The following is a 21,269-nucleotide window of genomic DNA, read 5'->3' as shown; positions in this document are numbered from 1 at the left end:
TCTGGTTACGTCTCACACTCAAGCATACACACACACAGTTAATTTCTAATTATTGCCATGCTGTAAAGTACTTTAAAGTATTTACTTTATGTGAATGGCACTACTTCAGTGTAGGTTGTTATATGACTTGGAGCTGAGCGGTTTCTTTATTCACTAACTCATCAAGGAAGCTTCTGGCACCTTTGAATTGAGACATGAAGACTGTCTGCAATTTTAAGAATTTACTCTGCTGTTACTGGTAACTCATGTAATTTGGTTAATTAGCAATGTAACAGAAGTCACACAAGAGGTTACGAACGATCTGTGCTGCAAACAGGGTCAGAAATGAACAGGAGTAAAGAGCTGAAGTAATTCTATTTATAGAAAGGAATGCAATTGGTGTAGATAGCAAATGGTATTGAGATTTTCACTTTATATCCAATTAACATTAACAAGCTTCAGCCTGGCTCATTGGGAGTACTCTTACCTGTAAGTCAAAATATTGTGGGTTCAAACCCCATATCATTGCACCTTACAGTACATTCTACACAGCGTTTTGAGACAATCCTCTCAATGTGGAAGGTGCTGATCAAATGTGAGCATTATTTTATTTAAATAATCTCCAATTAGATATTCAATTAAATTGTCACTGATAACTCATACTTTATAGGATTGGGAAGGTTAATTTATTAAAATAATAACAATCCTTGCATTTGCTATATAGCACCTTTCACGACAGGAGGATATTTCAAAGTGCTTCACAGAATAAAATGCAAAGTGTAGTGACTGTTTATTTTGTCGTCAACCGTGTATTTTGTATTGCACCCTCTCACATCATTTGGATATTTAACAAAACATACTTATTGTAAGGCTTTATAAATTGTTGTGTTGGAAACTCCCTGATGCAAGCCAGTTCCCACAAACCAGTCTTGGTAACTAGTGTGGATTTGTCCCCATGTACTCCTGAATAACTGTAAACTAGCTTTAATCATGTTATTATGTTTATAACAATGTTATTGTATGTTTATAACAATGTTTATTTAGAAGGTAAAATAAAAATAAAAAAATGTTTTCATTTACGCAAAAGTTGCTGAACAAAGTCAAATGCTGCATAGCCCATAGCAACAAACTAAGGGATACTCAGAAGTAGCGGAGCACTGCAGAGCTAAAGGAAAGCAAGTGAGAGGAAATGGGACTAGTTGTTTGACGGGGTGCAATGAGGATTAATTTGTCATTCGTACTGATAGAATTATTCATCATTCTTTCTTTGAACAATGGCCACATACTTGTCAGGAATCCTGACAATAAGTATTTGGCCTCTTGAATTTGTAATGCACTGTTTACTGGTAAACTGGAAGCTCATTGCATTACGGAGCAGGGAAAAAGGTGAAATTTGTCTAGTAAATAAGGACACTGGACAAGTTAAAGTGTATTTTCTAAAGGCTTTTATTCCATTAAGGCAAACTATTACTAAATTAAAACCATGCCCAATGGGAGAATGGAAATGTGCAGAGCCAAGCAGCAGATACTCACTTAAAATTCCCCATCACTTTCTGATAAATTACATGAATCAATATGATAGCGGCAAATCAGTACTCGCCCTAATTAAAGTATCCGGCTTGTAGAACAGATCAGTCACTGTACTATGCATTACTGTCTAAACCAATAAAACCGTAAAAGATTGTTCAATGGTGCGCTCTTTACAGACCGAGGTTGTGACGTCCTGTAAAAGGTCATAACCCGCTCTCCCAACATGACCGCTGGCTGATGGAATTAGCATTGAACTTAAAAAGCACATGCTGGTCAAAACCCAAACTCTTTTACTTTGTGTTCCAAAATAAAGGAAATGTAATAATAATAAAAACAATCAGTGTCTCCAGAAAAACCTAGTCTGAAGTTAAAACACTATTAAATCACACGGAAAAATCCCTGTAATTAGATCTTTGGCTGTCCAAGCACCCATTCAAATTTGAATCCAGGGCTATTAACCAGAAGGGAGAATGCTTATTACATTTGCAAAAATTAGATAACGACATAACAAAATATTAAAATGATAGAAGAGTACTATCCCAAATGAAACATCAACACAAGCAAGATATAAATCATGTGGGCAAAATAATAACTTTAGCTTCAATTTAATTTACTTCTTTCCCCGTCCAACAGAACGACTGACTTTATATCAAGTTGAGCCCTTTTTGGCGAAGGTGGGGGGGTGGGAGGTAAAGGTTACCACAGTGAACAGTAACAGAATCTGATTCCCTGAGATTAGACTCTGAGGTCCAGACTGTGAGGTAAAGATATAAAATAGACATTGCTCATCACAGTAAAAAGCCTTTTCTTCCTTTCCTCCATCCCCTCCCTCCTCATCACAAAGCCTTCCCTGACTGCCAGCTTTCTGAGCTAAGCACATTTTGCCTCCTCTCAGCACTGCAGATTTGTGTGGCTGGCACAGCGCCCTCATCTTTTACAGCATCCATTGACATCCAGAGTAGTCCCTCACTCTGCAGTGTCCTCATTCCCACAGGTGTGCCATCTCTCACTCCTTAAAGAGTGAAGATTTCCATCACAAGAACTCGTGTGCAATCAGGGAAAAGAGCTGGAAAGTGGGATTACTCTCACCCAATTTAATAAAAAAAATTACATTTGTAAAGTGCCTTTCACATCGGGACGACGTCCCAAGGCACTGAACAGTCAGGGTCATTAGGAACCGAGCAGGATTGCAGGGCTGGGAACAGGGAGGGCGGAAGGTCGGAGGGTGGCCGAAGGCACAATTGAAAAGGAGGGTCTTGAGGCTTGCCTTGAAGGAGACAAGGGAGGGAGCAAGGCGAAGGGAATGTGGCATGGAGTTAAAGAGGGTAAGGGCAGAGAGGCTGAAGGCCCGACTGATGATGGTGGAATGGGCTGGGCTGGGGACATGGAGCAGGCTGGAGACTGCTGAACGGAGCGAGCAGACAGGTTGATAAGGGGTTAGTAGGTCGGAGAGGTAGGAGGGGGCAAGGCTGTGGAGGGCCTTAAAAGTGAGGACCAGAATTTTGAACTCGATCCTCTGAGGGATGGGGAGCCAGAGGAGCCGGGCGAGGGTGGGTATGATGGTGTCATGGAGCCTGGTGCGGGAAAGGACATGAGCTGCAGAGTTCTGGAGCTTGTGGAGGGAAGGGCTGGGAAGGCCGACAAGCAGGGAGTCGGCATAGTCGAACCAATGGCCAAGTGGGCAAAAGCACCATCGCTGTACATGTACCGTGGTCCCGTCTGCCTGCTCGGCTGAACATTAACGATCCCACGACACTACTCGACAAGACAATAGACTCTCCCCTGGAATCCTTGCCGAAAATTCTCTAGGTAAAATTCGTCATTCATTTCATGGATGTTTGTGGGCCAGCAAACTGGCTGCTGTGTTCACCTACAAAATAAACGGTCATTACGCTTCACAGTAAATCCCTGTGAAGGGAGATGTCTCAATGATATATTTAGGCACAATATCAAATCCAATTATCACAGGCTTGAAGTGTGTGCTTCCTTAACTGATCTCGCAGAGGAGGTGTACATCTATGGACAAATGAAGGCAGGATCCAGCTCAACTGTGATATTGTATGCTTCTCCCAGTCCAACTATCCATGCGTACCAATACTCACAGTCAAGGCTTACACATGTACACATGCTTAGAGACAACTGTGTGGGGTAGAGGAGGACAAATGGTACCCATGCACTCATACACTAGCAGAAGAAAAAAAGACTGAAATGTCTTTAGGAGAGGAGGAAGGGAGCAGAAGCATTGGCAGAAATAAAAAGTCTGAGTTGCAAATATCTTTGTGGAAAGCATTTGCTCCAACATAATGTGCTTGGACTCATAATTTCAGATAAATAACTTCCACTCTGTCAGTACGACATTCCCCATTTCCCGCACCATTTATTCCTGTGACCTTTCTGGTTGATACTGCCAATGTAAGAGTCTGTTCACATCATATTATGGGCATTTTTATTTTGTGAACTTGTGCTGGATAAAAATGGGTTCAGCTAATCAAATCATTTCACTGATTTTTTTTTGGTCAGCCGGGTATCTAACACATGTGGAAACCCATCACCAGGCTTAAGAGTATCCAAGGCAAGTTGAGATTTCCATGCATCTCAACTACACATGGAAATCCCAGAGACAGATTATTGGAATGGAATGCACTCTCTCTCCCTGGAGGGACACATCCTGCTTTACCTAATTCTGTAAAGTATTAGTCGCAAGTTGCCAAGTGCCGAGCCTTGGGGACCCCAGAGTCTGTGTACTGCTGGAGTCTAATCAGCTAAAATCGCATAGCTTGTCATTGATATTGCTGTCTGGCAAGCTTTCCCGCTGCTTGTCCGGCTAGGACCACCCTACCCGTTAGGGCTTTGGCTTAACATGAGCTGAGCGGGATGACTCCCTGCCCCCAGTGACTGGTTTGCTCTTCCAGGTCCTGCTGATCAGCCAGGATGGCTGTGCTGTCATCAGCAGTGCCTGGAAAACTGCGGACCCATCTGGCTCAGGAAACGGACTTCGAGACCGCCATGGAGGGCTGGCTCTATTCCGACATTCCGTTGCCAGGCATGTCACCTTGGAGCCAGTTCAGCTTCAAGGAGACCCCGCTTAATCATTTCAGTGAGAAGCCCCTTATTTGACAAATAGAGATAACTCATCAGTCAGGGCTGAATTTAAGTCCAAGCCCTGGAAGCAAGAGTGCAATGATGTAACTGGATAACCGAGGTGCGGCTCTGTGCAAATCCGAGTTAAAGGCTTACCTCTCGGGGTTTCTCCACTCTCCTGGCCACCATCACTTGGATCATTCCACGGATGTTGCCCTCCATTGACATGGACCGTCGCAGTGCTTCCAAAGCCTCGTGGTTAGACTTCTCCATTAATAACTCACCATTGACCTCTATTAGCTGATCGTTGGTGCGTAGGCGCCCGTCCTGTGTGATACAGGTTGAAATTACAAAGAACCTCAGTGGCAACAACTTTATCTTAAATTTCTTAACTGCATTTCTGATTACAGAAGAAGCCCATTATCACGTGCTTAGTCATAATGTGGGTTGTTTTCTAGCACAATTGAGGTGACACTTACTTGCCCTTTCTGTGGAAATGCACATCGAAATGCAAAACCATTGACTTGTGATCGTGCCCTGTTACAGCATTGCTTGGGAATTTATGAACTTAAAATACTGGGTTATTACGACATTCCATTGCACTCAGCATCATGTGCTTTCACAACTCACCCTCCTAAAAACGTTTCTCTTTGAGCTTGCTATCGGTCAATGCCCTTGAATCACCACCTCCTGCCCTCCCTGCTTAATGATCACCATTAGCATTGTGAGTGCTTTGAGATGGTCAAAGACACTATGTAAACACAAGTTGTTGTTGCTGGGATTTCTACCCAACGAGTTTCAGAATTTCACCCATTAAAAATAACTTTAGACCTCCCACCATGGAGGGAGGAAAATGTTTTATTGGTCGGGAAACATTTTGTTCATAGAAGACAGCAGATACCTCCCAACTCCTCTCTCTATTATGTGGATCAGTGTTATTCCACACAGTAAATAAATGTTGTTTGTCCTTCAAATAACTATCTTCTTTTTAAATTACACTCTCTGTAAGGTTTGAAAACACAGAAAAATAATGAATATTACAGATGTGGCCCCTTCATGTGGTTTCTCTATCAGTTGAGGGAGCTATAAACAATGTGCAAGTGTCAGTGTTAAATAGTGTTGGATATCCATATATGGTTTCCCCATCACAGACAGAGACAGAAACGGTGACATCAGAAGTCACAAATACTGCAGATTAATGTATTTAAGTGAAAAAAAATGCTCTTGGGGATAAGGCTGAGGGAATCAGGAAACAAGAAGAAAAACAGACATTCTGCTCCAAATAAGCATCATTAAACTAACATGGCAATTTCATTTCTGAATTATTGGAAAATTTCAGGTATTTTGTACATTTATAATGTTACATGGAGAGGCAGCTGGTTGTATTTAGCCCTCTGCCATCACCAGGTTGCCTTTTCATTCTCACAAAAAAATGTTTACTGAATTCAAGGAGAATGAAAGGTCAACTTTCCTTTGAATAGAATAATGGGATACAGACCGGCAGTGGAGCCACATAAAGGGTCTCACAGCCCACTTTAAATGGATGCCAGAAATCTGTTCACAGAAGGGAATCAATTGGATTAGACCAGACCCTGGCCAAAATCTACCCTTCATTGAACTGTTGAAATTGACTGAATGATGCATGCCACCAATGCCAGATCCACTACGAGTGTGAGAAATCAGATCTAAAGATTAATTTGGAGTTGAAACATTTGCCTCCTGTACCAATAACAACCACAACAATTATTGCTTTTATAAGGCACTGATCACAAAGGATAAAATCTCGAGCTCTGCACAGTGGCGGGGTTGCACATGGTGCATGGGAGAAACGGGAGGGGAAGAATATCAAAGGCACGGTCGTAGAGGTAGGCCATAACATCTATCTTGTCCATCCCTATAGCTCAGTGGTTAGAGCACTCGCCTCGCAAGCGAGATACCTGGGTTCGATTCCTGGCAGGGTGAAATGTTGGGTAAGTTTCCTTACTCCACACGCCTCTGTTTACCTAGCAGTAAGTAGGAACTGGTTGTTAGTCAATTGGCGGTTCGCTTTTCCGAGGGTAATAATACCTTAAAAAAATAATAAATTGGTCACTTCAGTCCACAGCTGTTTGTGGGACACTGCTGTGCACAATTGGCTACCGTGTTTCACCCACAAAATACACAGTCAATTTGCTTTACAGTATATCCTGTGAAGTGCTTTGAGACGTCTCGAAGACTTGATAAGGTGCTACATCAAATGCAAGGATTATTATCATTATTATCCCACAAAAATTCTGCTTCCTTTCAGGTTGAAAGCAAAGTACATGAAATGTTGCAAATCATAGTGAGTAGGAAGGGAGGTGGCATGGAGTTTTGCACAGTTGTGGAGTTGGACACTGAGGAAGCTGGAGCGGAAGATGACCATAGACGCATTGGAAATCTGAAATCTGGATCTGAATCTAGCCCACGGTGATTAAACATAAAACCTGAGGGAGTCAAACTATCCCTCTCTTATGGATCTGAGACTCACAGGTTTCAGACCATATGTCACAAAAGTGCAAAGGACTCAATGGTAACTGGCATCAGATTGGCATAAGTTCATGTAGCAAACACCGAATTTAGAATGATATATACATTTGATATAGTCTGGAAGATGCCTCAAAGATTTAGTATAAAGTGTAGTTGACTGTGTTTTGTAGATTAACATGCCAGTGTCTTGTGCACAGAAATGGCCACAAACAGACAGGAAGAGGATGAGCAATTTTACCTGGGGGATTTCTGGCCAGGACACTGGGAGAAACTTCATTTTTCCAATAATGTCATGGGATCTTTAACATCCACCTGAACAGGCACACGGCACCTGCTTAACTCATCTGAAGGATGGTACCTCCAACAATGTAGCACTCCGCCAGCACTGTATTGCAGATTGTGAGTCCAGACTAAGTCGAAAATTCTGGCGCAATTCTGGTTTGAACCCAGTCCTCCAACAAAGAGGTGAGAGTGGTACCAAATGAGTCAGGATGAGACCTTTAATAAAGTGGGTCTAAATTGCAGTATTTCTAATAAAATTACAAGGATTGCCTATTTTAGGAACTGCTCTAGATTACCAGATCACTTGGAACAAGTTCCTACGTGTTAGCATGACATGAATCGGGTTACAGTCAGGAGTCCTCATGAATTTGCACAAAATGGATTTTGAGATATGAGCCAAATGAGAAATTAATTTGCACAGTCACTGAGTGCATTAACTGATTCTTAAGTTCATTTGAAGTGGGGAAGGGAGAACAGGAAAGGAAATCAGCACTTCTCATTGAAATAGCTATGTTTTAGTGAAAAGGAAAGCAAAGGCTGGCAAAGGGAATGTTTGAAACCTACCATTAAAGAGAACGTACAACACAATCATTCTAAAGCACAGCGAGCAGATTGAAACTCACAAAGCTTAAAAAATGCAAGTGTTGTTCAATAACCCCAAGTCTCTTCCACATTCATTGGGTTCGCAACAACACTCTGCCATTTCTTTCTGAACCTGCACTTTTTGAAATAACATGCTGCAAGCTAAACCAAGCTAAACCGCAACGTGGAAGTTCCCAATCATCTGGTACACTATCATCCATCAACATCTGAAGGTCCACGCCACAAATCTGACATTCTTCATTCTCTTAAGAAGGGGGAGGGGGGAAGAGAAGAGAACTGTCTCGCAACCAACACTACTGACAGTTCTGTTTCAGTGCTCCAATTCATCATCTGTAAAAGTCAACATATCTCCCGCACAGCCTTTAACCAGCATAAAAGCAAGAGATGCCTGAACATTAGGGGCTGGACATCACGAAAAAAAAACATCAATACTGCATCAATAAAGACCCATTGCTGGTAACCTTTGGAGTACTTAGGTTTCTTCTGTGCTTTTCACAGAACAAATGGATTTTCTGTCATGAAACAACTGCCAAATGTTGAGATTTTTGTTAAAAAAAAGAATAACCAGCATTTATATCGCGCCCTTCACATGGGATAAAAAGTCTGAAGAGTGCTTCACAGGAATGGCGTCGGACGCTGAGGAAGGAAGGAGGGTGAGGTGACCATAGCTGCAATCTAAAGGTGGCATTTAATGACCGATGAGAGGGGAGCGAGAGAGAAAGGCAGATGGAGGAAGTTTTAGAGGGTGGAGACATAATTCCTGAAGATTCGGCTACCAATGGTGGGAAAGACAATGCATAACAGACCAGATTATGTTGAGCAGTGGGGCTGAGATGAAGGTGGGGTAGGAGAAGATTCATAAAGATAGGGAGGCACTAGGGCATTAAGGGACTTATGGGTGAGAGTGAGGATTTTGAAATCAGAAGTATTCAGCAAGGAGGCAGAAAAAAATAACTGCTGTATGACTAAGCCACACAATACCAGAAAGTTTGAATTTTGTTCTGTAATTACTTTGTTGATCTAAGCTAGACAGCCTGCTTGGTTTGCCAGCCAGCCTGAGCCAGTCTGACACCCACTTGCAGATGTGTTGTAGATTAACACCTGCATGTGCTTTTCTTACAAGTTACTATTAATAAACGATCAGTGTGACACATCTGTGCAAACAGTGGAGCAGAGGTTTGGACTGAGAACAAACACTCAGCAAAGGTAGGACACAATGTCAAGGTAACGCGAGTCTGCTCCCAGAGGTTAGTGCATTTAAGCGTTCCTAGACGCTACCCTGATGAAGAGCGCCATATAAATGCAAATGTTTGTTGTTGCAATATCCATACAATTAGGGGGTTACAATGTACCTTGAACGCTGCCCCACCGTGAAGGATAGCTTTAATGAATATGCCAAGGTCAGCCCCAGTCTCTTTGGATTTGTTTCCTTTGAGACTGATTCCTAGTCCAGCGGAGCCTGAATCATTGAGTGGGATCTCGAAGGTCAGATTCTCCTTTCTGTCATCCAGTGGTAGATTACAGTTGTGTTCCCCCTTCTGAAAGAAAAACATGTCACATCACCCTGGGATTTACACCAGTCCCAAAATTGGTTGCATTATAAAGTCATTCAGAATGTTGATTTTAGGGAATTGAATTACACCATGAAGCACTGGGCTCTGCTGTGCTTATTACTCTTACGTTTAAACTTCATTTCAAAAGAGCTTACCACTGCAGATAAATTTAGATTAAAAACAGCTTTTAAAATGTTACATTTTCATAACAAGCAGCAGATTTTGACAAACTGGTTAATGACCAGGTAAGAAACAATGGCTATCGCAGAAATAACAGACACCCGAGAGTGATTGGAAAAGAATTCCTGGATAGAAGGGGAGTGATTATAAAGCAGTAATCTATCAAGGAAGCAGGTAATATAATCCACAACCGCGAAGCTTGACAGCATGCTTTTTCCACTTTGCAGTTTCTAAGAGGAAAAAGTAATGGAAAATGAACCTGGGAAAAACTGCTTCAGCCCCTAAAGGGTTAATGATGTTCTCAGCACAGAAGGGTGCAGTAATGAAGAGTGCAACCTTCCTGTTGCTTCACCTATACTTGAAAAATCTGGCACAGCAGGCCTTAACCAAGCAGAGGACGCATTTGCTGAGAGTTATTGATGGTTTCTGTGGTTTGACGTGCGACAGCCACCAGGCATCGGGGACAAATTGTAGAGTCCCACTGCTTTTCCAGTTGGCAGAGCGCCAAGACTAATTTACAGATACTAATTACAGAGAAAGAATGCTACATTCAGGTTAATGCAAAGTTGTTTTTATACATTCAATCAGGGGTTAAGACAAAGAAGTGAAGTTCTACTTCAGCATTCAAACCACTCTACATTGCCTGTAGGCAACCTCCTGGTACCTCATATGCACCGGTTGTGGGCTCAAACCCGCTCTTGTTGGATGTCAAATGACGAACTAGTTACTATCCTCTTTGGGGAGAGATAAGCGAGGTCACCTTGAAGCTGAACTGGCTCCAAAGTGATATGTTTGGCCACAGAATATCAGAATCAAAATTTCATATCTCCAATAACCAACACTCTGCAATATCTAACGTAAACTCACTCTTGTTTTTCCCATCTCCCATCCACCAAACTGTTCCTTCACATCTGGTCAGTTCTATTTCTCACAAACACTGTGCACTCATGTTCACTTCCAAGTCAAAAAAGGACTCAGAAAGCTCAAGGATAACTTAGACTTACTTAAGAAACAGACTGCTGCTATAATGGGAAGATAGTATATTGTTCTGGAAGGATGAGACTAAATGAGTATTCGTACCTCTATTGTGATCTGGTGAACATAAGAAAACATGGAATGCAAAGAGGTCATTTAGCCAATCAAGCCTTCTCCTTCTATAGACATACACCTCTCCGAATGAACATTATATAGTAGTAAGCAGTTCCATGATTTCAGGGAGGGCAAGCAAAAAAGTATACAAATAAGAATGAAACCATGAAGTCACTGGGTCCTGCTCACTCAATATACATGAAAGCAACAACAACAACAACAAGATTCCATTTATAGAGTGCCTTTCACGTCGGGAGGACGTCCAAAGGCGCTGTACAGTTGGGTCAGGACCCGAGCAAGGGGGAAATGGTCAGGGGGGGGGAAGGGAGGGAGTGAGGAGGGGGTAGAGAGTCGAGAGGGGAGCTGAAGGTACGGTCAAAGAGAAAGGTCTTGAGACCGGCTTTGAAGGAGGAAAGGGAGGAAGCGGCGAAGGCACTGGGGGATAGAGTTCCAGAGCCTAGGGGCTGAGAGGCTGAAGGCCGGCCACCGATGGTAGGACGGTTGGGGCGGGGGATGTGGAGCAGACCGGAGCCAGAGGAACGGAGGGTACGGGCAGGTAGGTAGGGGGATAGTAGGTCGGAGAGGTAGGAGGGAGCAAGGCCGTGAATGGCCTTGTAGGGAGGATGAGGATCTTGAAATCGATCCTCTGGGGGATGGGGAGCCAATGGAGGCGAGCGAGGGTGGGAGTGATGTGGTCCCGAAGCCTGGTGCGGGACAGTACACAAGCTGCAGAGTTGAATGACCTGCAGCTTGTGGAGGGAGGTGCCGGGAAGGCCGGCGAGGAGAGAGTTCCCATAGTCCAGCCTTGATGTGATAAAGGCGTGGACCAGAGTTTCAGCAGCGTGAGGGGTGAGGTAGTGCCGTAGTCTGGCGACATTCCGGAGGTGATGGAAGGCGGTGCCAGTTGTGGCGCGGATATGAGGGAGAAAGGACACCTCAGGGTCGAAGAGAACACCAAGGTTCCTGACTGGCTTTGAGAGATGGAGAGTGCAGCCTTAGATGCTGATGCTGTCAGCGCCTGAGGTGCGGAGGCGTTGATGTGAGCCAATCAGGAGGGCCTCAGTTTTACGCACGTTGAGCTGAAGAAAGTTGTCTCACGTCTAGGACTCGATGTCGGACAGGCAGGCTGTCAGGACATCGGTGGTCGTGGAGTTGAGGGTAGAGGAGGAAAGGTAGAGTTGGGTGTCATCCAAATCCAGAACAGCTCCAAATTCTGCTAAGAGGGATGCTCTTTACAAAGTAAAATGCCCATAATGCTGATTATAAAATTACCCTCCCACCCCACGACATTCTTGTCCATTTTCCATGCTCAGGTTTGTGTCGGACAATTTGCGGAAGACTTGTGTGTGCTTGTGTGTACGTGCATACTTGTGTATGGTGAACAAGTGTGTGCATTCAAGAGAGAGAAGGGAGAGATTATAAATAAGCCACATGCATTTCACACAAATTTCAAAGTTAGAGTGAAATTTGTGCACAGATATATTGTTGATGTTTCAATCTGTGAACTGGGCAGGTCTTTGGACAAATAAAATGGTACATTTTATCTTAAATGAGTTTGATTTCCACATTTGATCTTGAAAGAGGAAACATTTCAATGGGAAGGAGGTTGAACGTACTGCACAGCTGGCTTGAAAACAATCTCTTTTAACTGTGATGAGATTGTTCCCAGCCACATGGCAGCCCTGGAGGAGATCTGTCATGTCAGATCTTCTCGGTGGAAGAAGGCCACTCCTCTGATGTGTGTGGCAGGCAGCTCTTGCTGTGTTAAGCGAGGATCAACAGCCTCACTGAGTTTGAGAAGCCAATCCAAAATCTCAGAGAACAATTCTGTGTTTGCTCCCTCGGCGCTGCAGACAAGGTTGGGAACTGACTCTGTGAGTAATTCCCAACCCACATGCAGTGTCCAACTATTCCACAACATAATCCAGGGTACAACATGCTCTACATGGCACTGACACAAACAGCATGAGAAAATACAACCATATGGTGTCATCCTCGGTTAAAGTACAATAGGGTAATTTTGTTTACTCATGTGCCTGAATTTTTTTAAACATTAAAAAAAAGCAGTGTCCGGTTTGGCAGAGGTGGTGCTAGACTGCAGAAGAGCAACTAGATTTTCACCCAACATCCTTTCCTTATTCCGAAATTGTCTCACAAATTTCCCGGAAATACTCACAAATAGAATCAATGCTGAGACAGCAGGAATCTTTTTTTTGTGTGGACTTGGCAAGAAAGCAAAGTAGAAACATTCCCAGAATGCTGAAGACTTTCGTTCAGAGTTTTTGATATTGTTGTTTAGTTGCTTCTAACAAGTTTTCTTTTTGTCTGATATGCAAATGTTTTTCTTTCTACAAAACCAAAGTTTCCTAGAGCTAAAGGGTCATTAACTGCTAAATAGCAGACGGTCTGTAAATCAAATGGAAACAAAATCAGTTTCATTCATAAAGATTGTATCTTGAAGTGGATTTCAGGGGCTCCATTTATGTGAAACCGCTTTACAGCTCAAAGCAACAATCTGCACTCATGTAAAGTGTCTTGCAAGTCAGAAGGATGACTCAAAGTGCTTCACACAACTGACTGTCATCAAAGCAGGTGTAGTTTTTAGTACGTGTGATTTTGTGAATCTTTCTTAAAATCCAGAAAATAAACATCACTGTAATAGCTGCATGCTGTCATTTGTGGCTTGAGATTAAAAGAAATGGCAACTTTATGTAACACACCAGCAAATCTTCAAACATTAGTATCGCAGCAGTACAACCACCAACAACAATTTACATTTCTATAATGTCTTTCACGTAGAATAATGTTGGTGGGCTTTACAGTGGCAGGACAAACAAAGAGGTAGATCTTAAGGCAGGCTTTAAAAAGCACAACCACCATTCAGACCACAAAATTCCACTTTGGTGAATTCTGGGCTCACCCAGTTAAGGAATGTTAATAATGGGAACCTTTCCCATTTCAGACACCCACTGTCAGCATCAGAGTCGTGGCTGGGGAGAATTTGAGCGAGACAGTCACATTAAAGGATAGTGTTGTGCTGTGAGCCCACAGTCATCAGGAACTGCTTTAAAACTGCCCAAACCCATTTCTCATGTGATCCGTATAACCAACAGACCAAAGAGGGAGACATTTAAATAGTTTCCCCTGGCTCATTAGGTTCACTCTTGAACTGAACACCATTCACAAAGCAATAGGTTGAGTAAACACATAGACATACCCATTCTTCAGATGTTTATTGCATAAAGGTGACATTATCTTCCTCCTTTTTATGGAGGGAGAGAGATGGAGGATGGGATGGGAATTGTCTCCACGCAGCACCTTATGACCTCAACACCATGAGCAGCCACGAGGAAAGAATTTACACCCTCACAGGAAATAATTGGCATTCTGCACTGCTGCACAAATATGCTTTCCTGCCTTTTTAAAGCACTTTATTTTTTCTCCAAACTGTTCTCTCTTGACATGAGTCAACTTTGCTTCAAAACAAAAGCAGCGAGCTAGCTGCATCAAAGGAAGCGAAGCCTCTTATTAAGAGGCAGACAGGACAGAATTAGTTACGAATTTTCGACTTAGCACGTCACTTTCAACAGCTTGCGTAGTTTGGAATGATCCTACAAAGCACGCTGGGGCGTTATTCGCAAGACTCGCTAGGATCCGAGGTGGCTGATGCTGATGAGCAGAATGGATTTTGTCATTCACAGTTTTTCTACATCACGTGAAGAGCTTAGCCAGTGGCATTCCCACCCCCTCTTCTTTATCAAACACTGTCAATCTCCTTTGGGAGTAAGGCAGGAAGCTTCATTTGTACAACACATCAGAACCTTTTGGTACCTGTAGGTTGCCCTTGACCGCATCACTGTCAAAATATCGAAGTGAAGCTGCCTGCCCTGTCTGACTGTTTCAGACCGATAAGAAGCAGAGGTCCCTGGGGTCCCATTTCCAGCCAGGAATTGGAGGCACTATCCAAGAGATCTGGTGTTCAGTAGAGGAAATCAGTCATTTATACTCTGCTTTCATTTCTTTTGGCATGCTCAGCCTGGGCTACAGTCCACCAGAAGGTTACGGCTGGAGGCGTGCCATTGACATTGTTGTCTTTTAGCTGTAGGGCTAGAATTACAGTTCACGGGTCACCCTTCACCCCCTGCTTCCACAGCAGGGCCACCCATTGGCACCGCCACAATGGTATTTTTGAGCTCTTTAATATCTGGACTTCAAAGGGCTCGGAAGTGACTTCATGTTTTAACACACTGTGAAGTTCTTTCAGGATCATATGAGCCCCTTTCCTTACTATTGCCGAGAGAGTAAACAGTTTACCTTAGAGCTGCTCAGAGGAGACCCATTTGCTCAGAAAAAGGTTCAATTTAGTCTCCTCTTCCGTAATGCAGAACGAAACATGGGTGAGTGAAAGCAAGGCAAAGAAGGAAATACATGACTCTAACCTCTTTAACACAAGAACGTGAGCAAACCAAGATCTCTCGTTACATGCAGAATTAGTGGCCACTTGGGAGAGATTACAAAACTAGTAATCTGATCAAGGGGTTCAGAGGACATCCTAAAGTGCTAGACTGAAGCTCAAGCAGTTTATAACCATCGTTTGAACTCTGACATGAGATTAGAAGAGACTTGAAAAATTGTTTTATGCAGTTTCGGGTCTACAGTTTTGCTAAATGCAGCTCGAAAGGGAGACTTAAATGTCTGCTCCTGGCATCATGGAGTGTAATGCTGTCCACACTGGAAGATTAGGAACTGTGATACCGGAGTTGAGGCCCCCCACACCAGCCGAAAAATCCACTCAGACACATCTCATTTCGAATCTCCAAGAGGTGGAGCTACACATATAAAGGAGGAGATGTGCAGGAGGTCAGAATCCGATTGGAGTTCAGGCAGAACTGCCCTGAGATACATCAGGAACCTGCGGGATTTACTTTTCATTAATTTCTTTGCAAATTTTGTAACTTTTTGACCGCACTTTCAATCATCTTTCCCCTCCCTACCCCCAGCTCCGTCCATCCAGCACTGTGAATGCGTTTTGTGAACTCCTGCCGTTGTGAAAGATACTACATCATTGTAAATTATACTGTATAACCAATATCCAGGATTATTTTAAAAAAATCAGATTTTCTTTAAAAAATGAACTTTTTTTCCTTTTCTTTAAATGTCTCTGCCTATTTCTCTGCAACTTTCTCCCTTCCTGCTCTCTTGAAGGCATCAAGCACTTTTTTTAGATGCACCAAGGTATTGTTCCCAAGGATTCCAGTTGCCCTCCATACCCCACAAAAGTAACAACAAATCACTTTGCAAACATGGGGGAATTATAGGCAGGAGCACAATTCTTCCTTCAGCTGGTACCCGAAGGTCAGCACCTCCAACAATGCAATGCCACAACACCACAAGACTCTAGAACTCTGCCTCAAAGCCTCTGCCTTGCCCCCTCCCTGCCTTCCTCTTCGACCGTGTCTACAGTCACATCCTCTCTCTTCCTGGCTTGGCGACTGATATTGTTAAGCACTCCAAGATGCTACCCCCCATGTAGGCGCTACATAAATGCACGTCGTTGCACTTATAGCAAAGCAAACACTTGAATTTGCAATGTGATCTTTAAATGGTGAAAAACATATTTGGAACAACTTCAATTTCACCTACAAATATACAGTCACTAGACTTAAAATCCTTCGCCTACAAAATAAAATAATATAAAATATAGACACTCCACTTTAGAGAGAATACAGTGAAGCAATTTGAGACATCCTCCTGACGTGAAAGACACTGTATCAAACGTAAGGATTGTTATTATTATAAAGTTGCGTTATCTGACTGATTTAATAGGCAGGTACTAACATGGCGAAGAATGGACACCAGACTGCAGGGAAACAGAGTTGACCCAACACACAATGGTGTGGTCAATTATACAGTTAGCCATTGCGCTGGCTCAGCAGCACTGAGTACTTTGCTGCCACTGTCTGACTTGGGCAGCAGGTTTCAAAAGTTCCAGAGGACCAGAAACGTAAGGCAGCGGCTGACACAATCTCAATAATGAAGTCTGCTGGACCACAGCAGGGAATTGAGGACAGCATGCTGGTTGAAGACTTTGACCCATGGCTGTCAGATCTTCAATTTCTCAATGCTCACCACAGGGCACAGGCAGCATACATTGCTGCTGAATCTCCACAATTAAAGGAACATTTAAAAAATCGGTCAAAATAATATCTATTATTGTATTTGATATGTTGTCAAAATGTCTCATTGCTTTTTTCAGTGCAGTAACTGTATTTGTAAGCAAATGTTTTGCTTGGCGCAGGAAAATTATAGTTAGTCCAAATATGTTTTTTCACTATTTAAAGATTATTTTGACAATTCAAGTCCTGCTATAGGTAAGAACAGAAGCATGAAATGAGAAAGTAGTCATTAAAGTAGTTACAAACGATGTACAATATGCTCCATCTTGGACCAGTTCCTCCAGTCTCTATTTGCATATGTTCTCCAAAAGTAAATCAAACAAAATTCTGGAACACTTAGATCCTACACTCTATCTTCAACCAATTGCTTCCTTGGTTGTACATTTCCACAGTTCCCAGCAGTTACGCTATCATGTTCTGCAGAGCATTTGATTATCTCTGTGTGCACTTCATCTGTGGAACACTCAATCCAGTTCCCAATCATACATCAACCAGGTCCTTGTGCTGCTTTTAGAAGGTGTGAATTGACGCAGTATTAACAGTATTTTGCTGGAGGTTTAAGTCCAAATATTCCATCTTTAAAATCTCTAATCTCTCCCTGTCACTGGTAAATTCCTCTATGTTGTTAGACAGAAGCAAACACTTTTTCAGGCTCAGAGTCAAAAACAAAGTCTGATAAAAAGTGCAATGCTCCAGGAGCATTTCAACAACCACAACAGGCAGATGTTGTTGGCCAGGATGCAGCTACTGTGCAAAACTAAGGGTATACAAACAGCAATCAGCTGACCACACAGTTCTTTAGTATTACAATAATAACAATAATTAACCTTGCATTTAATATAGTGACTTTCATGTCACTAAAATGTAGTGATTGAGTATTTTGTAGGTGAATGTGGCAGCCAATTTGCACACCGTACAGCAATTCCCCACAAACAGCCTTAAAGTGAATGCCCAATTTTATCTATGGTATTGTTAGCCAGGATACCAAGAGGAACTCCCTTCTCTTTTCAAATCACATCATGGGATCTTTAAAGCCCACCTCAGCAAGCTGAGCAAGTACGACAGAAACTTAGTTTAACGTTTCTTCCAAAGGATGGTACCTCCAACAATGCAGTACTCCTCCAGCGCTCCAATGGGACTTGACCCCACAGCCTTTTGACTCAAAGGCAAGAGTGCTACCCAGTGAGCCGGGCTGACACCACATTGTTATACAGGAAGCAAGTGCACACAGCTGCAGAGTGACTGGGCTTCAGATCAGGGAGACCAGAATGCAGTAGGACTTCCTGTGACAACAATACAGAGGCTGAAGCATGTGCCACCTCAGTCCCTCAAACAACAGGGAGCCCCTTATGCGTGCCTTCTCTCTCATTAAAGCAGCACCATTCCTTTCCTGTGGCTGACAAGAGGCTAAGGCAAGGGAAGACTTTTATGTTGTGTCTGACAGTGATAATTCCACAGCCCAGGAAGGTAGCAATTAATTATCCTTTAATGGTCCACCTCACACAACACAGTCAAGAATGCGTCTGAAATCATTGTTTTAAACCCGCAGGACCACTTTTAAAGCCCAGTCTGCAAAGAAGCAGAATCTAATATCCTGTTTCTCTTTTTGGTCCATTGTAATAGATCAGATTTGTGTGGGTATGTGGGTTGCCTCATCACACTATGCAATTGGAACTATTGGGGGGAAAAATGGTAAAAAGAAATGTGGGATTATGCCAGGAATCTGAAGTGACCAAGAAAATCCTGAGGATTTCTGGCGTTTTCTCTTGCTTTGAAAAGTTATGACTCATCCAAACTAATTTAAAGCCTTCTAAAATGCACCATCGCTCAAGCAAGCTCCTCTATTTTTTAAAAAGATAAACACTATCTTCACTCTTCAGTTGGCCAATCGTTTATAGGAGTCGAGATTAAGCGCAACTGTACATGCACAAATTTATTTCCCATTTATACTCCAATAAATAAAGATAATTCAGCCACAGTGAGCAATAACAGGAGCTCTACTTACCTGAAATCACCCATCCTCGCTTCGAATCTGACCATATAAAGAGCAGGCAGTGGGGGAGGTGGGGAAGAAGCAACTACAGTAAAACTCGCATAAGTATTCTCTTTATATAATCGTAGTCACCCAAGTCCCATTCAGTTTTCAATCAAAACTACTTGGATTTCTTTACAATACTCGTATTAGTCACCTCCTAACTTATAATGCCACCCTCCATTACTCCCACCCTTACTGGAGGCCTTGAATCTCAGGAAATGCTGCCCTTACCCGTTGATCATTGCAAACTTACTGGCCAACTGCATTGAATCGCGGAAAACACAGTCTTCATCCATCGACACACGCACAGAAGAACTTAATTTCTCTCATTGCTAGGTCTAGCCACTTTCACTTTGTGTGCTTAATAACAATAATCCTAATAATAATCGGTGCATTTGATGTAGTGCCTTATCATATCTTTGAGACACCTCAAAGCGCTTCACAGAATATTCTGTGAAAAAATTGACTGTTTATTTTGTGGGCGAAATGTGGCAGCCAATTGCGCACAGCAGTGTCCCACAAACAGTCATGGATTGAAGTGACTTTTTTTTAAAAAAAGGAATTATTATCCCTGAAAAGCGATCCGCCGATTGACTAACAACTGGGATCCTACTTACTGTAAACAGAGGTGTAAGAAGGAACTAAGGAAACTTGCCCAACATTTCATCCTGCCAGGAATTGAACCCAGGTTTCTTGCTTGCAAGACAAGTGCTCTAACCACTGAGCTACAGGACTCCAATGATGATGTGACGTGAAGCTAGAATGTTAAATTACTATCTGTTTTACACCAAATCAGTCCATTTTGTCCATTGACTAATTTTCCACCAATTGTCATTGTCAATTTTTCATAATTAGAGAGTAGGAAATTAACAGCAGCTAACACATCCAGCATACATTATGTAATCCAGCAACTCTGTTTTTAATATCACGATTGATAGAAAACTGATCAATGCGGTACTCGATTATATATTGGTTACAGTTGAATGTGAACAAGACTGAGGGCCTCCTGATTGGCTCGCGCCAGCGCCTCTGCACCTCAGACTCTGGCAGCATCAACCTCCATGGTTACACACTTCAACTCACCAGCCAGTCAGGAACCCAGGTGTCTTGTTCGACCCTCAACTGTCTTTTCTTCCCCACATCCAAGCCATTACCCACTCTGCCTTCCCTCACCTCCGTAACATCACCCGACTCTGCCACTTCCTCACCTCTCAGGCCGCTGAAACTCTTGTTCATGCCTTCATCACCTCCAGGCTCGACCATGCAAACGCCCTGCTTGTCGGCCTTCCCAACTCCTCCCTCCATAGGCTGCAGATAATCTAGAACTCTGCAGCCCGTTTCCTCTCCCGCACCAAACTCTGTGACCCCATCTCCCCCATTCTCGCCTGACTCCATTGGCTCCCTATCCTTCAGAGGATCCAGTTCAAAATCCTGGTCCTCACCTACAAAGCCCTCCAAGGCCTCGCCCCACCTTACCTCTGTGACCTCCTAACCCACTACCAACCCGCCCGTTCCCTACTCTCAGCCGGTTCTGGCCTGCTCCACGTCCCCTGACCCACCATTGGCGGGAGAGCCTTCAGCCACTCTGCCCCAACCTCTAGTTTCTAATGTATCCAAGCACTCCTGAGTTTGGAGAACTTTTTGCATTTACTTTTCAAATACACTACTTTAAACGAAGCATTGCATCTAAGGTGCATCTAAGGTCAGTGACCCCTACTGGAAAGTGTATGGGAGCTCAGCTTTCATTCCCACTATGGTTGATAATCTGTTGATTGATGAAGAAGTAGATATTTAGGTGACGTACCAAAGGACTGTCAATGCCTGTGGAACTGTTCCCCAGAGCAGAGTTTACTTTCAAAAGGAAGAGAAAAATGGTATTTACTATTCCCCCCCCTGCTCTCCTGCCCATTTATCATCTCCAGCCAACAAAGAAGGTAGACTAAAGCTGAGACTGGGAGATTCATGTGTGTTTGCACTCCAGTTCTCGATCACTCACCAGCACAGCACATTGGAACTGCAAGGCATTGCACCTGTATGAAAAGAGCCTTTTTTTAAAAAAAACTTACAAACCTTCTTCAATGGCTCATTGACTTTCCCCAGTGAGCAACTGAGCTATATGGACCCAGTAGATTGATAGCACATGGCTTCATCCTTGCCTCTGTCACACCTTCTCATTGCTTACCTTCAACCCAGCTAGCAGGTAGATGCCAAGGGAAAGCAATCACTTCCCTTGGAGGAAAATGTTTGAAATTG

At 43.1% G+C, this 21,269-nt stretch overlaps 1 protein-coding gene across 1 annotated transcript in view; it reads right to left on the bottom strand.

Annotated features, from left to right (window-relative positions):
* Positions 1 to 21,269, bottom strand: part of pard3bb (par-3 family cell polarity regulator beta b) — a 394,398-nt gene that overhangs the window by 195,358 nt on the left and 177,771 nt on the right. Inside the window, exons 12-13 of the mRNA XM_042336226.1 lie at positions 9,336 to 9,521; positions 4,747 to 4,917 (exon numbers count right to left, since the gene is read on the bottom strand). Coding sequence (XP_042192160.1) covers positions 4,747 to 4,917; positions 9,336 to 9,521 — 357 coding nt within the window. The remainder of the gene's footprint in view (positions 1 to 4,746; positions 4,918 to 9,335; positions 9,522 to 21,269) is intronic.

The sequence above is a fragment of the Callorhinchus milii genome, unplaced genomic scaffold (genome assembly GCF_018977255.1).
Source record: "Callorhinchus milii isolate IMCB2004 unplaced genomic scaffold, IMCB_Cmil_1.0 Scaffold6, whole genome shotgun sequence".
In the NCBI taxonomy this organism is placed as follows: domain Eukaryota; kingdom Metazoa; phylum Chordata; class Chondrichthyes; order Chimaeriformes; family Callorhinchidae; genus Callorhinchus; species Callorhinchus milii.
This window is presented reverse-complemented; position numbering and strand designations above follow the sequence as displayed.